General features: G+C 40.4%; 1 protein-coding gene across 3 annotated transcripts in view; it reads left to right on the forward strand.

The window, feature by feature from the left end:
* The window catches only part of CTDSPL2 (CTD small phosphatase like 2), a 109,037-nt gene that overhangs the window by 86,103 nt on the left and 8,434 nt on the right, over nt 1–14,500 (forward strand). For all 3 annotated transcript variants that reach the window (XM_008016786.3, XM_008016784.3, XM_073012128.1), the window contains 2 exons: nt 11,672–11,734; nt 11,839–11,918. In XM_008016786.3, the coding sequence (XP_008014977.1) occupies nt 11,672–11,734; nt 11,839–11,918 (143 nt within the window). The remainder of the gene's footprint in view (nt 1–11,671; nt 11,735–11,838; nt 11,919–14,500) is intronic.

Below are 14,500 nucleotides of genomic sequence, written 5' to 3' on the forward strand. Positions count from 1 at the left end.
AATTAAAATTTGATGTATGTTACTACTGACACTATGTGGAGTAGACAGATTGTAGTTTCTATATGGAGAAAAAGTCATTTGAAAGGAGAACCTACTTTTTAAACGTGAGGAAATGGCACTCATATAGGCAAAATTATAGGCTTTTTGTTTGAAGGGGTCTATTTTTCTTAACTTGGTTTTTTTTTTTTACATTGTTTTATGATCAGTTATTAAGAAAACATGTATTCATAAAATGGTACAAATGCATTTGATATCTGGAAAAACAAGTGCATGATCACTTTTATTGCACATATTTAATTTTTATATTTAGCCTATATTGGCACATTGTCAGGAAATCCATCTCGTGGTGTTACTCAGTTAAGAGGTCTCCACTGTATTTAGTTTCTGTTCCTGCAGATCCACCAATTCAAGACTCTAGGTCATCTCACTCCCTCTTCCATCCCGAAGATGACTTCTATCCACAAGCAGGACTGAATCAAAAGACATTTTTCACTTAGCTCTTGAGCTGAACCACCTCCTCAATGACCTTCCTCTGTCTCCATCAAGAACTGGAGCTCAGTTTTTTGAAGATGTAATAGAGCTACTCAGCCCAAGTGTGGCTGATTGAAGACAAAAAGAAGATACCTCATATGTTTCACCACAGTGCAGCCAAACGTAACTGTGTTGTCCAACTCCTCATTCTGTAAAGCTTGGCAGGGGCATCTGATTTTTGACTCTGTTCACCAATAAGACTTTAGCCAGTCAGTGGCTTTCTGAAGATCAGTAAAATCAACAAACTTTGGGTCAGCTGTCCAGAAATCAGATTGTGGTAAGCACTCAAGGACAGATAGGATCCCTGTAGGGAGCTACTTGTAAAGATGCTTTGTTTTATTAGTAGAGGTTGCTTTTATGGGAAAAGTTGGGGGAAGAGGTGGATGGGGAAGGCCACGGTTAGCAGAGCTTACCCGCGTCCCCATTCTTTCAGTTTTCTTGGGAATCTTACAGCTTAGGATAATTTTCATACCACAGAACAAGAGAAGTAGGGCCAGGTGCAGTGGCTCACGCCTATAATACCAGCACTGTGGGAGGTCGAGATGGGCAGATCACCTGAGGTCAGGAGTTCAGGATCAGCCTGGCCAATATGGCAAGACCCCATCTCCACAAAATAAAACAAAAATTAGCCAGGCGTGGTGGCGGGCGCCTATAATCCCAGCTACTAGGGAGACCGAGGCAGGAGAATCAATTGAAACCAGGAGGTGGAGGTTGCAGTGAGCCGAGATCACGCCACTGCACTCCAGCCTGGGTGACAAAGCGAGTCTCCATCTCGAAAAGAAAAGAAAGAACAAGAGAAGTAGAGGGTCACTTGCTTCTGTCTCCTTTTTACAGTCTTTTCTAGAAAAGCGAGCTTTATTTTTGCTTCATGAAGGAAAGAAACCAATCATTTAAATTTATAATTTTATAGTAAATACCTAATTTTTTTCTCAAGTTCTGATTTAAATTGATACTAACCAGCATGCACTTTGTTCTTGAGATTCATAAACTATATTTTTGTTCTATAAAAGTAGCATGTATATTTGTGCCTTAAAAAAAAAAACAACATTTGAGGCCAGGGGCAGTGACTTGCTTGTAATCCCTGTACTGGAAGGCTGAGGTGAGAGAAATGCTTGAGCCTGGGAGTTCAAGACTGGCCTGGGCAAGATAGTGTGAGATCCTGTCCCTACAAAAAATATCAAAAAATTAGCCGGGCATGGTGGGGGAGCACCTATAGTCCCAGCTACTCGGTAGGCTGAGGCAGGAGGATTGCTTGAGCGAGACACTGAGAAATCAGAAACACATTTCAGGGTCATAATTACATAGCATGGAGGATGAAACCAATATTTTAGCTTGTAGGGAATAATAATTCAATAATTAATTGTAGATGAATATTAATACTACTTTAGAATAACTTTGAAGTCACTTTCCCATCCTTATTAGTAAGTGTAGTTATTGGTACTAATTTTTTCATCATAATTATTCATTATTAATTGACTAAAAAAGGAGAAGATACAAATGAAACCAATAGTTCTCCACTTCTCAAAAATGTGAAAAAATGTATTTCATGGGGATTCTTTGTCTAAAATGTATATTTTAAAATTAGGAACGATTCATTAAAATATATGCTGGGTGTGATGGCTCATGCCTGTAATTATAGCACTTTGGGAGCCCTAGGATGGCTTGGACTCAGGAGTTCAAGACCAGCCTGGGGAATGTAGTGAGACCTTGTCTCTACAAAAAATGCAAAAATAGGTGGCACACACCTCTAGTCCCAGCTACTTCGGAAGCTGGGAAGATCACCTGAACCCCGGAAGCTTCAGGCCCTAGTGATCTGTGATCACACCACTGCACTCCACCCTGGGTGACAGAGAGCCTGTCTCAAAAAAAAGAGGAGAAAAAAACATACAGGCCAGCAGCCAAGGTGGCTCACACCTGTAATCCCAGCACTTTGGGAGGCTGAGACAGGCAGATCATCTGATGTCAGAGAGTTCGAGACCAGCCTAAACAACATGGTGAAGCCATCTTTACTAAAAATACAAAAAATTAGCTGGGTGTGGTGGCAGGCGTCTGTAGTCCCAGCTACTAGGGAGGCTGAGGCAGGAGAATTGCTTGAACCCAGGAGGCAGAGGTTGCAGTGAGCTGAGATCGTACCATTACACTCCAGCCTGGGCAACAGAGCGAGACTGTGTCTCCAAAAAAAAAAAAAAAAAAGGAAGAAGAAAAGAAAAGAAAACATACTATGTGGAAAGTTCTTACTTAATGGCTTTAAATTTAGAAGATGTGACAGTTGATTACGTTAAATTGGAGGCTTCATTTCCTTTGAACTTCAGAGTTTGAGTTTAAAGGTAACATTTTTGTTTTACTAAAATGGCCATTGTTTTGACTAAACTTTTATTAATGTAAATACATCAAGTTTTTTTATATATGCAAATATATGTACATACACTATAATGGCAGATTTTTCCCTGATGAAAATTATGCTTCATTGGTAACTTTTTTTTTTTTTTTTTGAGACAGAGTCTCAATCTGTTGCCCAGGCTGGAGTGCAATGGCACTGTCTTGGCTCACCACAGTCTTTGCCTCCCAGGTTCAAGAAATTCTCCTGCCTCAGCCTTCCAGGTAGCTAGGATTATAGGCACGTGCTACCGCGGCTGGCTAATTTTTGTATTTTCAGTAGAGATGGGTTTTCACCATGTTGGCCAGGCTGGTCACTTCAGCCTCCCAAAGTACTGGGATTACAGGCATGAGCCACCATGCCCAGCTCCATTGGTAACTTTTAATATAAATCACCTATATGAATACATTAAGCTTCATTTTATCCTACTTTGACTTTTTTTTTTTTTTTTTTTTTTTTTTTTGAGGCATAGTGTCGCTGTGTTGCCCAGGCTGGAGTGCATTGACGCAATCTCGGCTCACTATAGCCTCTATCTTCCAGGCTCAAACCATTCTCTCACCTCAGCGTCCCAGGTGGTAGCTGGGACTACAGAAATGTGCCACCATGCCCTTTTTTGTACTTCTTGTAGAGATGGGGTTTCTCTGTGTTGCCCAGGCTGGTCTCAAACTCCTGGGCTCAAGCAGTCCTCCCACCTCGGACTCCCAAAATGCTGAGATTACAGGTGTGAGCCACCATGCCCTGCCTGTACTCTTCAAAAAATTTCTTTTCAGGTTGATTTCTGTTTAATAGAGTAAGGGTTTGCAGGCACTTTTTTTTTTTTCTTTTTTTTTTTGAGACGGAGTCTTGCTCTGTGGCCCAGGCTAGAGTGCAGTGGCCGGATCTCAGCTCACTGCAAGCTCCGCCTCCCGGGTTCACACCATTCTCCTGCCTCAGCCTCCCGAGTAGCTGGGACTACAGGCACCCGCCACCTCGCCCGGCTAGTTTTTGTATTTTTGTGTAGAGACCGGGTTTCACCATGTTGGCCAGGCTAGTCACGAACTCCTGACCTCAGCAGATCCGCCTACCTCGGCCTCCCAAAGTGCTGGGATTATAGGTGTGAGCCACTGTGCCCAGCTGCAGGAGCTTTTAATTTAGGGATTTTTGTTGTTTTGTTTTTATTTTTATTGGTTTTAGTGTTTACCTATTCATCCCAGATTTATCTACCTACAAATACTACCCCCAGCATCTATCTGCCTCTTATTGGAATTTTGTGAAGCAAAAGATAACTGCTATAAAATCACTTAGTGGGTTATGAAATTGAGACCACCCTAGGGCCTACCTGAGCAACCCTCTTTCCTTGGAGAAGGTTTGGGTTTTATCTTTAAACTCTGGTATTGATGCCAAGAAAATATTAACTAAGTTAAACAGTTTACTGAAACAGTTTGTTATTTCCCTCTTCCAAAAGTATAGATTGTGGCTGTAGGGCTTTCTCTTTGGAATTGAGGTTGCCCAGTTCTGCCCAATAGAATCATACTCACTCCAGCTCTTCTTGTGATTGATTACTTTTAAACAATGAGATAGATAATAATAGCTAATAGCTATTGGCACTTTGAATGTACCAGACACTGTTCTAGGTACTTTACATGTATTAAGTTATTTAAGCTTCACAACAACCTTATGATGTAGATATTGTTGTTATATCCTTTATTTTATAGATAGGGAAACTGAGGTGTACAGAAGAGTTAAAAAATTGGTACAGCCACTTGTACATTTGTGGTATCTACTGATGGTAAGATTTTTTCAGTTAATGGTAGCATCTCATTCTCTCTCTTTTTGTTGTGGTTGTTTTTTTGAGACAGGGTCTCATTCTGCCACCCAGGCTGGAGTGCAGTGACATGATCACAGCTCACTGCAGCCTCAACCTCCTGGGTTCAAGCAATTCTCCTGCCTCAGCCCCCTGTGTAGCTGGGACTACAGGCGAGTTCCACCACGCCTGACTGATTTTTATATTTTTTTTGTAGAGACAGGGTTTCGCCATGTTGCCCAGACTGGTCTCAAAACTACCTGGGCTCAAGTGATCTGCTCACCTCGGCCTCCCAAAATGCCCTAGCAGTTTGGGATTATAGGCATTGAGCCACCACACCTGGCTGCATCTCTTTCTTTATATTCCCCAACTTTGTTGGTTTTCTACTGTTTTAATTCTTCTTGCTTAATTAAATAAGAAATAGCACTGACCAGTCATCTTTTTGATTAAGGGAAAACAGATGTCATACTCTTAAGTGGGTGATTCCTTGGATTCATCATTTTTTAAAACCTATTGCTACAATGGAATTGGAAGGATATCATGGAAAAAGTATCAAAGATGTTTCTTTTTGAAAGTTATGGTCTGCTGGGTGCTGTGGCTTACCCCTGTAATCCCAGCACTTTGGGAGGCTGAGGCGGGTGGATCACGAGGTCAGGAGTTTAAGACCAGCATGGCCAAGATGGTGAAACCCCATCTCTACCAAAAATACAAAAAAATTAGTCAGGCGTGGTGTTGGACCCCTGTAAGCCCAGCTATTTGGGAGGCTGAGGCAGAGAATTGCTTGAACCCAGGAGGTGGAGGTTTCAGTGAGCTGAGATTGCACCACTGCACTCCAGCCTGGGTAACAGAGTGAGGCTCTGTCTCAAAAAACAAATAAAGTTATGGTCATATTATCTGGGCCTAAAAATCATTTAGAAGTATTTTTCCTAAAAAGACTCACATGTAATTTTTGGGGGGAGTCATACTATCAAAATTATCTATGATATTAGATTAAGGTTTAATAAGCATTACTAAGTATATAACTTAGTATATTACTAAGTGTATAAGAAATTACTAAGTATATAACTTGAAATTGTATAATTAGACATGAGTTTTATTTTAGACAGACTTTACCACACAATATCTAGAATCAGTTTATAAGTGGGTTGTCATTTTAATGACTACCTTTTTTATTTTTTATTTTATTTATTTATTTATTTTTTTTGAGATAGAGTCTTCCTCGATCACCCAGGCTGGAGTGCAGTGGTGTAATCTCAGCTCAGTGCAACCTCCACCTTCCCTGTTCCAGTGATTCTCCCACTTCAGCCTTTCAAGTAGCTGGGACTACAGGTGTGCACCACCATACCCAGCTAATTTTTTGTATTTTTAGTAGAGATGGGGTTTTCACCATGTTGGCCAGGCTGGTCTTGAACTCCTGACCTCTGGTGATCCGCCCGCCTTGGCCTCTCAAAGTGCTGGGATTACAGGCGTGACCTACCGCACCCAGCCAATGACTACTTTTTAAAAATCCAGCTATGTTAACTCTTAATAGCTTTTCAGTACTATCTATATACAATTTTTATCTTAATACTAAAAAATACAGACCATCAGGTATTATTCATATCAAGTAGTATTAGTGTAGTGGGTGTTTAAAAATTATACATATGGCTGGGCACGGTGGCTCACACCTGTAATCCCAGCACTTTGGGAGGCCAAGGCAAGCGGATCACGAGGTCAGGAATGACCATCCTGGCCAACATGGCAAAATCCCATCTCCACTAAAAATACAAAAATTAGCCAGTTGTGGTGACACACGCCTATAACCCCAGCTACTTGGGAGGCTGAGGCAGGAGAATCACTTAAACCCGGAAGACGGAGGTTGCAGTGAGCCAAGACCACACCATTGCACTCCAGCCTGGGCAACAGAGCGAGACTCCATTAAAAAATATATATACACACACACACACACACACACACATATATTTTCATGTTCTGTGTAAAATTTAAATTGTGGTAAAATCACTTCACAACACTTTTTTTTTTTTTTTTTTTTGAGACAGAGTCTCACTCTGTTGCCCAGGCTGGAGTGCAGTGGTGCATCTTAGCTCACTGCAACCTCTGTCTCCTGGGTTCAAGCAATTCTCCTATCTCAGCCTCCCCAGTAGCTGGGACTACAGGTGCACGCCACCACGTCCGGCTAATTTTTGTACATTTAGTAGTATATTTAGTAGAGACAGGGTTTCAACATGTTGTGGTCAGGCTGGTCTCAAACTCCTGACCTCAGGTGATCCACTTGTCTCGGCCTCCCAAAGTGCTGGGATTACAAGCGTGAGCCACCATGCCTGGCACTACAACACCCTTTTACAGATATTCTGATAGATGTTCATTTTTTAAAGTTTTGCATAATAAACATGTTCATAAATCTGTATCTTCAAGTAGTAATCTTGAATAGTTTTTTAATATAATTATTTCTTATGACATTTGGCGTTATTTTTTAACTTTTGACATTTTTCACAATACATTTGGTTTACTGAAAAAATATTAAAATTATTTGTGCTGCAAATAATTATCAATTTGAAGAAACATGTATACTAGACTGAAATGAAGCTTTTGGCCTTTGGGAGATTACATAATTTTGAAGAGTTGCAAGTTTTAAGAAGGTAAAGTAGAGAAAGGTATGGATTAAGGAAATGTAGAAAATGGGAAGTAGGCAGCTCAGGAATCTTCGTATGAGAGTAAAATTAGAAGAAAAATGGAGCTAATGCTGTTTGTGGAATAGATTTTGAAGCATTCGGAGGCATGTCTATGTGTGCATCTGTCTGTTCTTGTATCTCTGACCTAACACAATAAAGTAATGGTAGTCTCAAGAGTTAAACTCATTGTATTATATGTACCTGACAGATGTTCTTTATTTGTTCTTACCAGACAGTACGTAGTGCTTCTTGACTTGTATATCTCTGTTCACACTTTTCTATATCCAGATGACTTAGATGCTGCTGGCTTTATATCTCATCTCTACTACTGTTTCTGAGATTTTGCCTTTGCATCACGTGGCACAACCCCATGTGGCCCTAACCCCAGCCCAGTACCTTTCTTTGTTTCTTCCCACTTTCCTTCCTGCTAACTACCTCATTCTCTGCCTGTGTCTTTTAATACTGAAACACCTTCTTGTTCACATGGTGAATCTGTTCTGAGGATAGGAACTATTACTTTCAACAATTATTCTTTCTATTCTCATCGTAAAGAAACACTCTAGCAACATGTTCCTTTATCTTCAGTGCCACCTTTTATCCCCAGTAAACAAACACATTTTAAAAGCAATGTCAAATTTTAAGATGCATGTTATATTTAAGTAGAGTTAAAGTAGTAGTATGCACAATGAAGCTATAGCTTTGACCTAATCTGGAAGTCACCGTATCAGAAGTTGGAAAATGTCCCCTTTGAACAATGTTCCACTTACTATGGTTGGAAAATATTGTTAACTAGACGTATTCTTGTGCAGTGGAATTGTGTTGTGTTCAGAGGGAATAAATCTCAAAGAGGCCCTGCTTATCTTAGTTTACTGCAGGTTGAATATCCCTAATTCAAAAAATGTGAAATCTGAAATGCCTCAAAATCTGAAATTTATCATCAAGCGTGATGGCTCACGCCTATAATACCAGCACCCTGGGAGACTGAGGCGGGCAGATCACCTGAGTTCGAGAGTTCGAGACCAGCCTGGCCAACACAGTGAAAACCGTCTCTATTAAAAATACAAAAATTAGCCGGATGTAGTGGCACACGCCTATAACCCCAGCTACTGGGGAGGCTTAGGCATGAGAATTGCTTGAACCCGGGAGGCAGAGGTTGCAGTAAGCCAAGATCATGTTACTGCACTCCAGCCTGGGCAGCAGAATGAGACGGTATCACCAAAAAAAAAAATAAATCTGCAACTTATGTGTGATCAGTCATACCTATAATCCCAGCACTTTGGGAGGCCAAGGCAATATTGCTTGAGCCTAAGAGTTTGAGACCAGCCTGGACAACATAGTGAGATACTAAGAGCCCATCTCTACCAAAAGAAAAATTGTTTAAAGCCAGGCGTGGTGTTATGCACCTGTCATCCCAGCTACATGGAAGGCTGAGGCAGGAGGATCACTTCAGCCCAGGAGGTTGAGGCTGCAGCAGCCCTGTTTACGCCACTGCACTCCAACCTGGACAACAGAGTGAAACTTTGTCTTTAAAAAAAAAAAAAAAAAAAAAAAAAAAAAAAAAAAAAAAAAAAAAACCTGAAACTTTTTGAGCACTGACATGACATTCAAAGGAAATGCTCATTGGATCATTTTGCATTTTCAAATAAGGGACATTCAACCTGTATATGGAGCAAGTGATAATAGGGATATTGAAAATAAAACATTTATATATATCTGAAAAAATGAAATATTTTTGGTTACTAACTGCCTGTGAGTGATGAACACTGGCAACAAGTAAAAGGTTCTGATAGTTTATAGTTTATCATCTACCTTGAGATGGAATTCAGAAAAAGTATTGGCAGAATAGATGGGTTTTTCTTTTTTCTTTTTTCTTTTTTTTTTTTTTTTTTTTTTTTTTGAGACGGAGTCTTGCTCTATAGCCCGGGCTGGACTGCAGTGGCCGGATCTCAGCTCACTGCAAGCTCCGCCTCCCGGGTTTACGCCATTCTCCTGCCTCAGCCTCCGGAGTAGCTGGGACTACAGGCGCCCGCCACCTCGCCCGGCTAGTTTTTTGTATTTTTAGTAGAGACGGGGTTTCACCGTGTTAGCCAGGATGGTCTCGATCTCCTGACCTCGTGATCCGCCCGTCTCGGCCTCCCAAAGTGCTGGGATTACAGGCTTGAGCCACCGCGCCCGGCAGATGGGTTTTTCTTAACCATCACAAATCTATTTTGAAAAGACTCAGTTGATTAAAGTGATTTTGTTAGTAAAATAATATATATATAAATCTGTCATTATTTGGCTTACCAAAGAAATAAGGTGTTTGTGGTTTTCAATCAAGGCTACAAACTACACCAAATGTTTCAGGATGAGAATGTTAAAATTGATTAGAAGAGCAACTATAGTTAAAATTTTTAGACCCCATCCTAAATGATGGTGATTGGATGCTGAGGATTTGTTTCTTTTCTTCTGCTTTGACGAGTGGTGTATGGTTTACTTTGTTTTTGATTAGTCAAGATTGATAGGATTAGGCCGGGCAGAGTGTAATAGGATTACATGCCTGTAATCCCAGCACTTTGGGAGGCAGGCAGATCTCTTGAGGTTAGGAGTTTGAGACTAGCCTGGACAACATGGTGAAACCCCGTCTCTACTAAAAATACAAAAATTAGCCGGGCGTGGTGGCGCATACTTGTAATCCCAGCTGCTCCAGAGGCTGAGGTAGGAGAATTGCTTGAACCTTGGAGGTGGAGGTTGCAGTGAGCCGAGATGGCGCCACCGCATTCCAACCTGGGGGAAAGAGCAAGACTCCTCAAAAAAAAAGAAAAAGACTAATAAGATTAAAAACAAGTAAACCTTTAACCCAAAGAAGGGGACAGAGTGATATTATTAGCATAGTAATGATCATTCAAAATTTGTCTTCTGGCCTGGCTTGGTGGCTCATGCCTGTAATCTCAGCACTTTGGGAGGCCAAGGCGGGCAGATCACCTGAGGTCAGGGGTTTGAGATCAGCCTGCCCAACATGGCAAAACCGCATCTCTACAAAAAGTTAGCCAGTTGTGGTGGCGGATGCCTGTAATCCCATCCCATACTTGGGAGGCTGAGGCAGGAGAATCACTTGAACCCAGGAGGCGGAGGTTGCAGTGAGCCGAGATTGATCGCGCCACTGCACTCCAGCCTGGGCCACAAGAGTGAAACTCCGTCTCAAACAAACAAAATTTGTCTCCTATAAGTGCTCAGTTCTTAAGGAAATTCTCTATTTTGCCTTAAAATATTCCCAGAACTAGATTTTTGTCATGGGGGCATTTTTGTGTGCATATACATGGATGCCAGAATTGAAACTCCATTAAGCCTAGATTTGAATTTGTTGCTACCACAAAGTGTTTTGTTTGTTTTTAATCTGAATCTGTGAATCTAGTTCAATAAATACTTATTATTTGTGGTATCTGAAATTATAATAGTCACCTTTGAATGAAGTACAGTATTTTTCTTTCTGTAAAATTTTGTAACATAATGAATACAATTTAGAGGAGTCAGAATGTAAATAGTTTTAATGGATGCTCATGGCTTTTTTGAATATTAGATTATAGGAGCTATATTAAATGTAGGCAAAGAGAGACAGAAATAATAAAATAATGTATGTAAAGCAGCTCTGTGGGTACTGTAGTCTTTTGTGATACTGACCATTAGGTTTTGAGAACTGTTGTGTTTGACTATTAGAATTTTAATCTCAAGTAACCAATAGTGCTAATTTAGATGCCACATCTGAATCATTAAATGTAGAATAGCAAGATTGATTTCTGAAAAATTGAGGTTATTTAAACCCACCAATCCAGACGTTTCCTTTTGAATATTATTTACTTTGGTATAAATATAAAATAGATATTTTTAGCAGGTGGTGGTTTGAAGGAGTTCTGAGTAATTATTGAGGAAGGTCATTGAGACAGGTCAGCTAGAGGTGGACACAATTGGATGGATTCTACCTGGCTGGAAGATGGAGCTTACTGGTGGATCAAAATCTCAGAGGGAAACTTTCCATTTTTAGCTTAAATGTTTATTAAAATTACATTCCAGTGAAGTACTGTATGCTGCTATTTTATTAGTAAAAATGAATTGATCATCAGTGATTATTATTATCCCACCAAAGAGATTGTTTTAAGTGATCGCTTGTATGTGAAATATATTTGGTTTGAGTGGTACTTAGTTAATATTTCTATACTTTAAAACATGAACTTTTTCATTATAATCAAAGTTAGAATACAGCACATCTTAAAAAGAAGTGGTTTTCCATTGTATGTTTATTTGCTGAAATCTATCTTTGTATTTCCTCAGGTTTATGTGAGATTAAGACCATTTTTCAGGGAATTCCTGGAACGAATGTCTCAGATGTATGAGGTAAACATGCTTAAGCTAATTACATATGTATTTTTATTTTATTCAATATAGTACCCATATTTAGACCATGTATAATGATTACTTCTTTTCCCCTGAATTTATAGATCATTCTTTTTACTGCTTCTAAGAAGGTGTATGCAGACAAGTTACTGAACATACTAGACCCTAAAAAGCAACTGGTCAGGTAAATTTAATTAAGAAATAGTGGAAATGTCTGTCACACTGATCTATGAAATTACTGATTCTATTTCATTTTAATGGCCATTTTCAGTTGGCTGCATATGTGTTGAATGGTGAATATAAATGAATTTTTTAAGCCCCTAAACTCTTTAAAAGAGTTCCTAATGATGGAACTCCAGACAGACGTTCTTTAAAGATACAAAGATCCAGTGCCTTTATTCACTGTGACATCTATATCCTCATTTCTTTTGGGATTGGGGGAGACAGGGGTTTGGGGGGTTGTGTGGAATTTTTCCACATTGTGCATGATGTTTCATCTCCATACGTCTCTGAGATAATGCATGTTAATTTTACTTTTTAATGGCATAGAGAAATAAAATTTATTTTTTAGCAGAAAGGATCAAATTAAGCTCTTGCTTTTTTTGAAAGCAAATTTATCTTCCATGGAAAGAAAATGTTACATGAATCTAATTGGAAATTACAATGGGCTTAGTCACTCAGGTTATCCTGACTGGACTCAGTTCCTTGTGTGTGCCCTGAGCCAGCAGATGCAGTGTGTTCCTGGTTAGTGGGAGTGCTGTGGTGATTTTAAAACATTATGATAATTAGTTCCATTATTTTGTCAGCTGAAGTGAGATAGTAAGACTGCAGCAGTCTTGCTGTATCCTTTAAGATGAGGAGTTAATCTTTGAGTTTTTGACCAATAGCTGAGAGAGATAACACAAAAGGCTCATAAAAGCTTTAATAGGGCCGGGAGCAGTGGCTCACGCCTGTAATCCCAGCACTTTGGGAGGCCGAGTCCAGCTGATCACCTGAGGTCAGGAGCTTGAGGCCAGCCTGATCAACATGGAGAAACCCCTTCTCTACTAAAAATACAAAATTAAGTGGGCGTGGTGATGCATGCCTGTAATTCCAGCCACTCGGTAGGCGGAGGTTGCGAGATCGTGCCATTGCACTCCAGCCTGGGCAACAAGAGCAGAACTCTGTCTCACAAAAAAAAAAAAAAAAAAAAAAACCAACTTTAATAGCTGGCTGCGAAATTTCTCTCTCTTTCTTTCTTTCTTTCTTTCTCTCTCTCTTTCTTTCTCTCTCTCTCTTTTCTTTTTTGAGGCAGTTCTCACTCTGTTACGTAGGCTGGAGTGCAGTTTGCGATCTCTGCCTTCTGAGTTTAAGAGATTCTCCTGCCTTAGCCTCTCAAGTAACTGGGACTATGGGTGCATGCCAGCACACCTGGCTAATTTTTTGTGTTTTTAGTAAAGACGGGGTTTCATCCATGTTGGCCAGGCTGGTCTTGAACTCCTGACCTCAAGTGATCCACCCACTTTGGCCTCCCAGAGTGCTGGGATTACAGGCGTGAGCCACTGCACTCAGCGCAGCTGGGTATTAATTTTCTTAAATACTTTTCCCATGTTGTCTTACTGGAAAATCCTAAACTGTATTTTGTGCTGTTAACAGTACCTTTATTATTCAGTGGTTGCAAGTACGCTGAAATACTTTTCCTAATGTTCATATTTTGGAGGGTTTTTTCTTCTAAAGTTGTGGTATCTTTTTTTTAATCTAAAGGATCAAAATCAGTAAGCTGCAATCACACAAATGGGAAATGGTATTTTCTATTCACAAAAGTATATTGTAATTTATACTAATTTTACCTCACTTTACTAAAGTATACCCAGTGATTTTGTTTTGATGACTTCATTCATTATAATGATTTCTATTCGGCACCTCCAATATTCCAGGAAACAGTGGTGAGCAACACAAGCTCTTCCCTCTTGGAGCTTTCATTTACTAAAGAGGAACAAATGATAGTCATGCTGTGACAATGTGTTATAAATTAACAATCCTCTTTTAAACCAGATTTATAAAACCTACACACTTGAGGGTTTCCATGTGTTCTTTCTAGTTGTATTTTGAAAAATCTGAAACAAAAGCTTGTATTTTTGTTTGTTTGTTTGTTTTTTTGACACAGAGTGTTGCTCTTTCGCCCAGGCTGGAGTGCAGTGGTGTGATCTTGACTCACTGTAAACTTCGCCTCCCAGATTCAAGCGATTCTCCTGCCTCAGCCTCCTGATTAGCTGGGATTATAGGCGCGCATCACCACGCCCAGCTAATTTTTGTATTTTTAGTAGAGACAGGGTTTCACCGTGTTGGTCAGGCTGGTCTGGAACTCCTGACCTCGTGATCCACCCACATTGGCCTCCCAAAGTACTGGGATTACAGGTGCAAGCCACCGCGCCCGGTCAGCAAAAGCTTTTCAAACAGTAGATTGTGAGTGCTATAGGGAATTGTCTGTGTCGGTGATAAGATAGACTCTAAGAAATTCCTATGATCTAGGCCGGGCGCCGTGGCTCACGCCTGTAATCCCAGCACTTTGGGAGGCCAAGGCCTGCAGATCACGAGGTCAGGAGTTCAAGACCAGCCTGGCCAACGTAATGAAACCCCGTCTCTACTAAAAATACAAGAAAAAATTAGCTGGCCATGGTGGCACAGGCGCCTGTAATCGCAGCTACCTGGGAGGCAGAGGTTGCAGTGAGCTGAGAGTCTACCATTGCACTCCAACCTGGGCAACAGTGGGAGACTCCGTCTCAA

Source organism: Chlorocebus sabaeus, chromosome 26, assembly GCF_047675955.1.
Source record: "Chlorocebus sabaeus isolate Y175 chromosome 26, mChlSab1.0.hap1, whole genome shotgun sequence".
Lineage (NCBI taxonomy): Eukaryota > Metazoa > Chordata > Mammalia > Primates > Cercopithecidae > Chlorocebus > Chlorocebus sabaeus.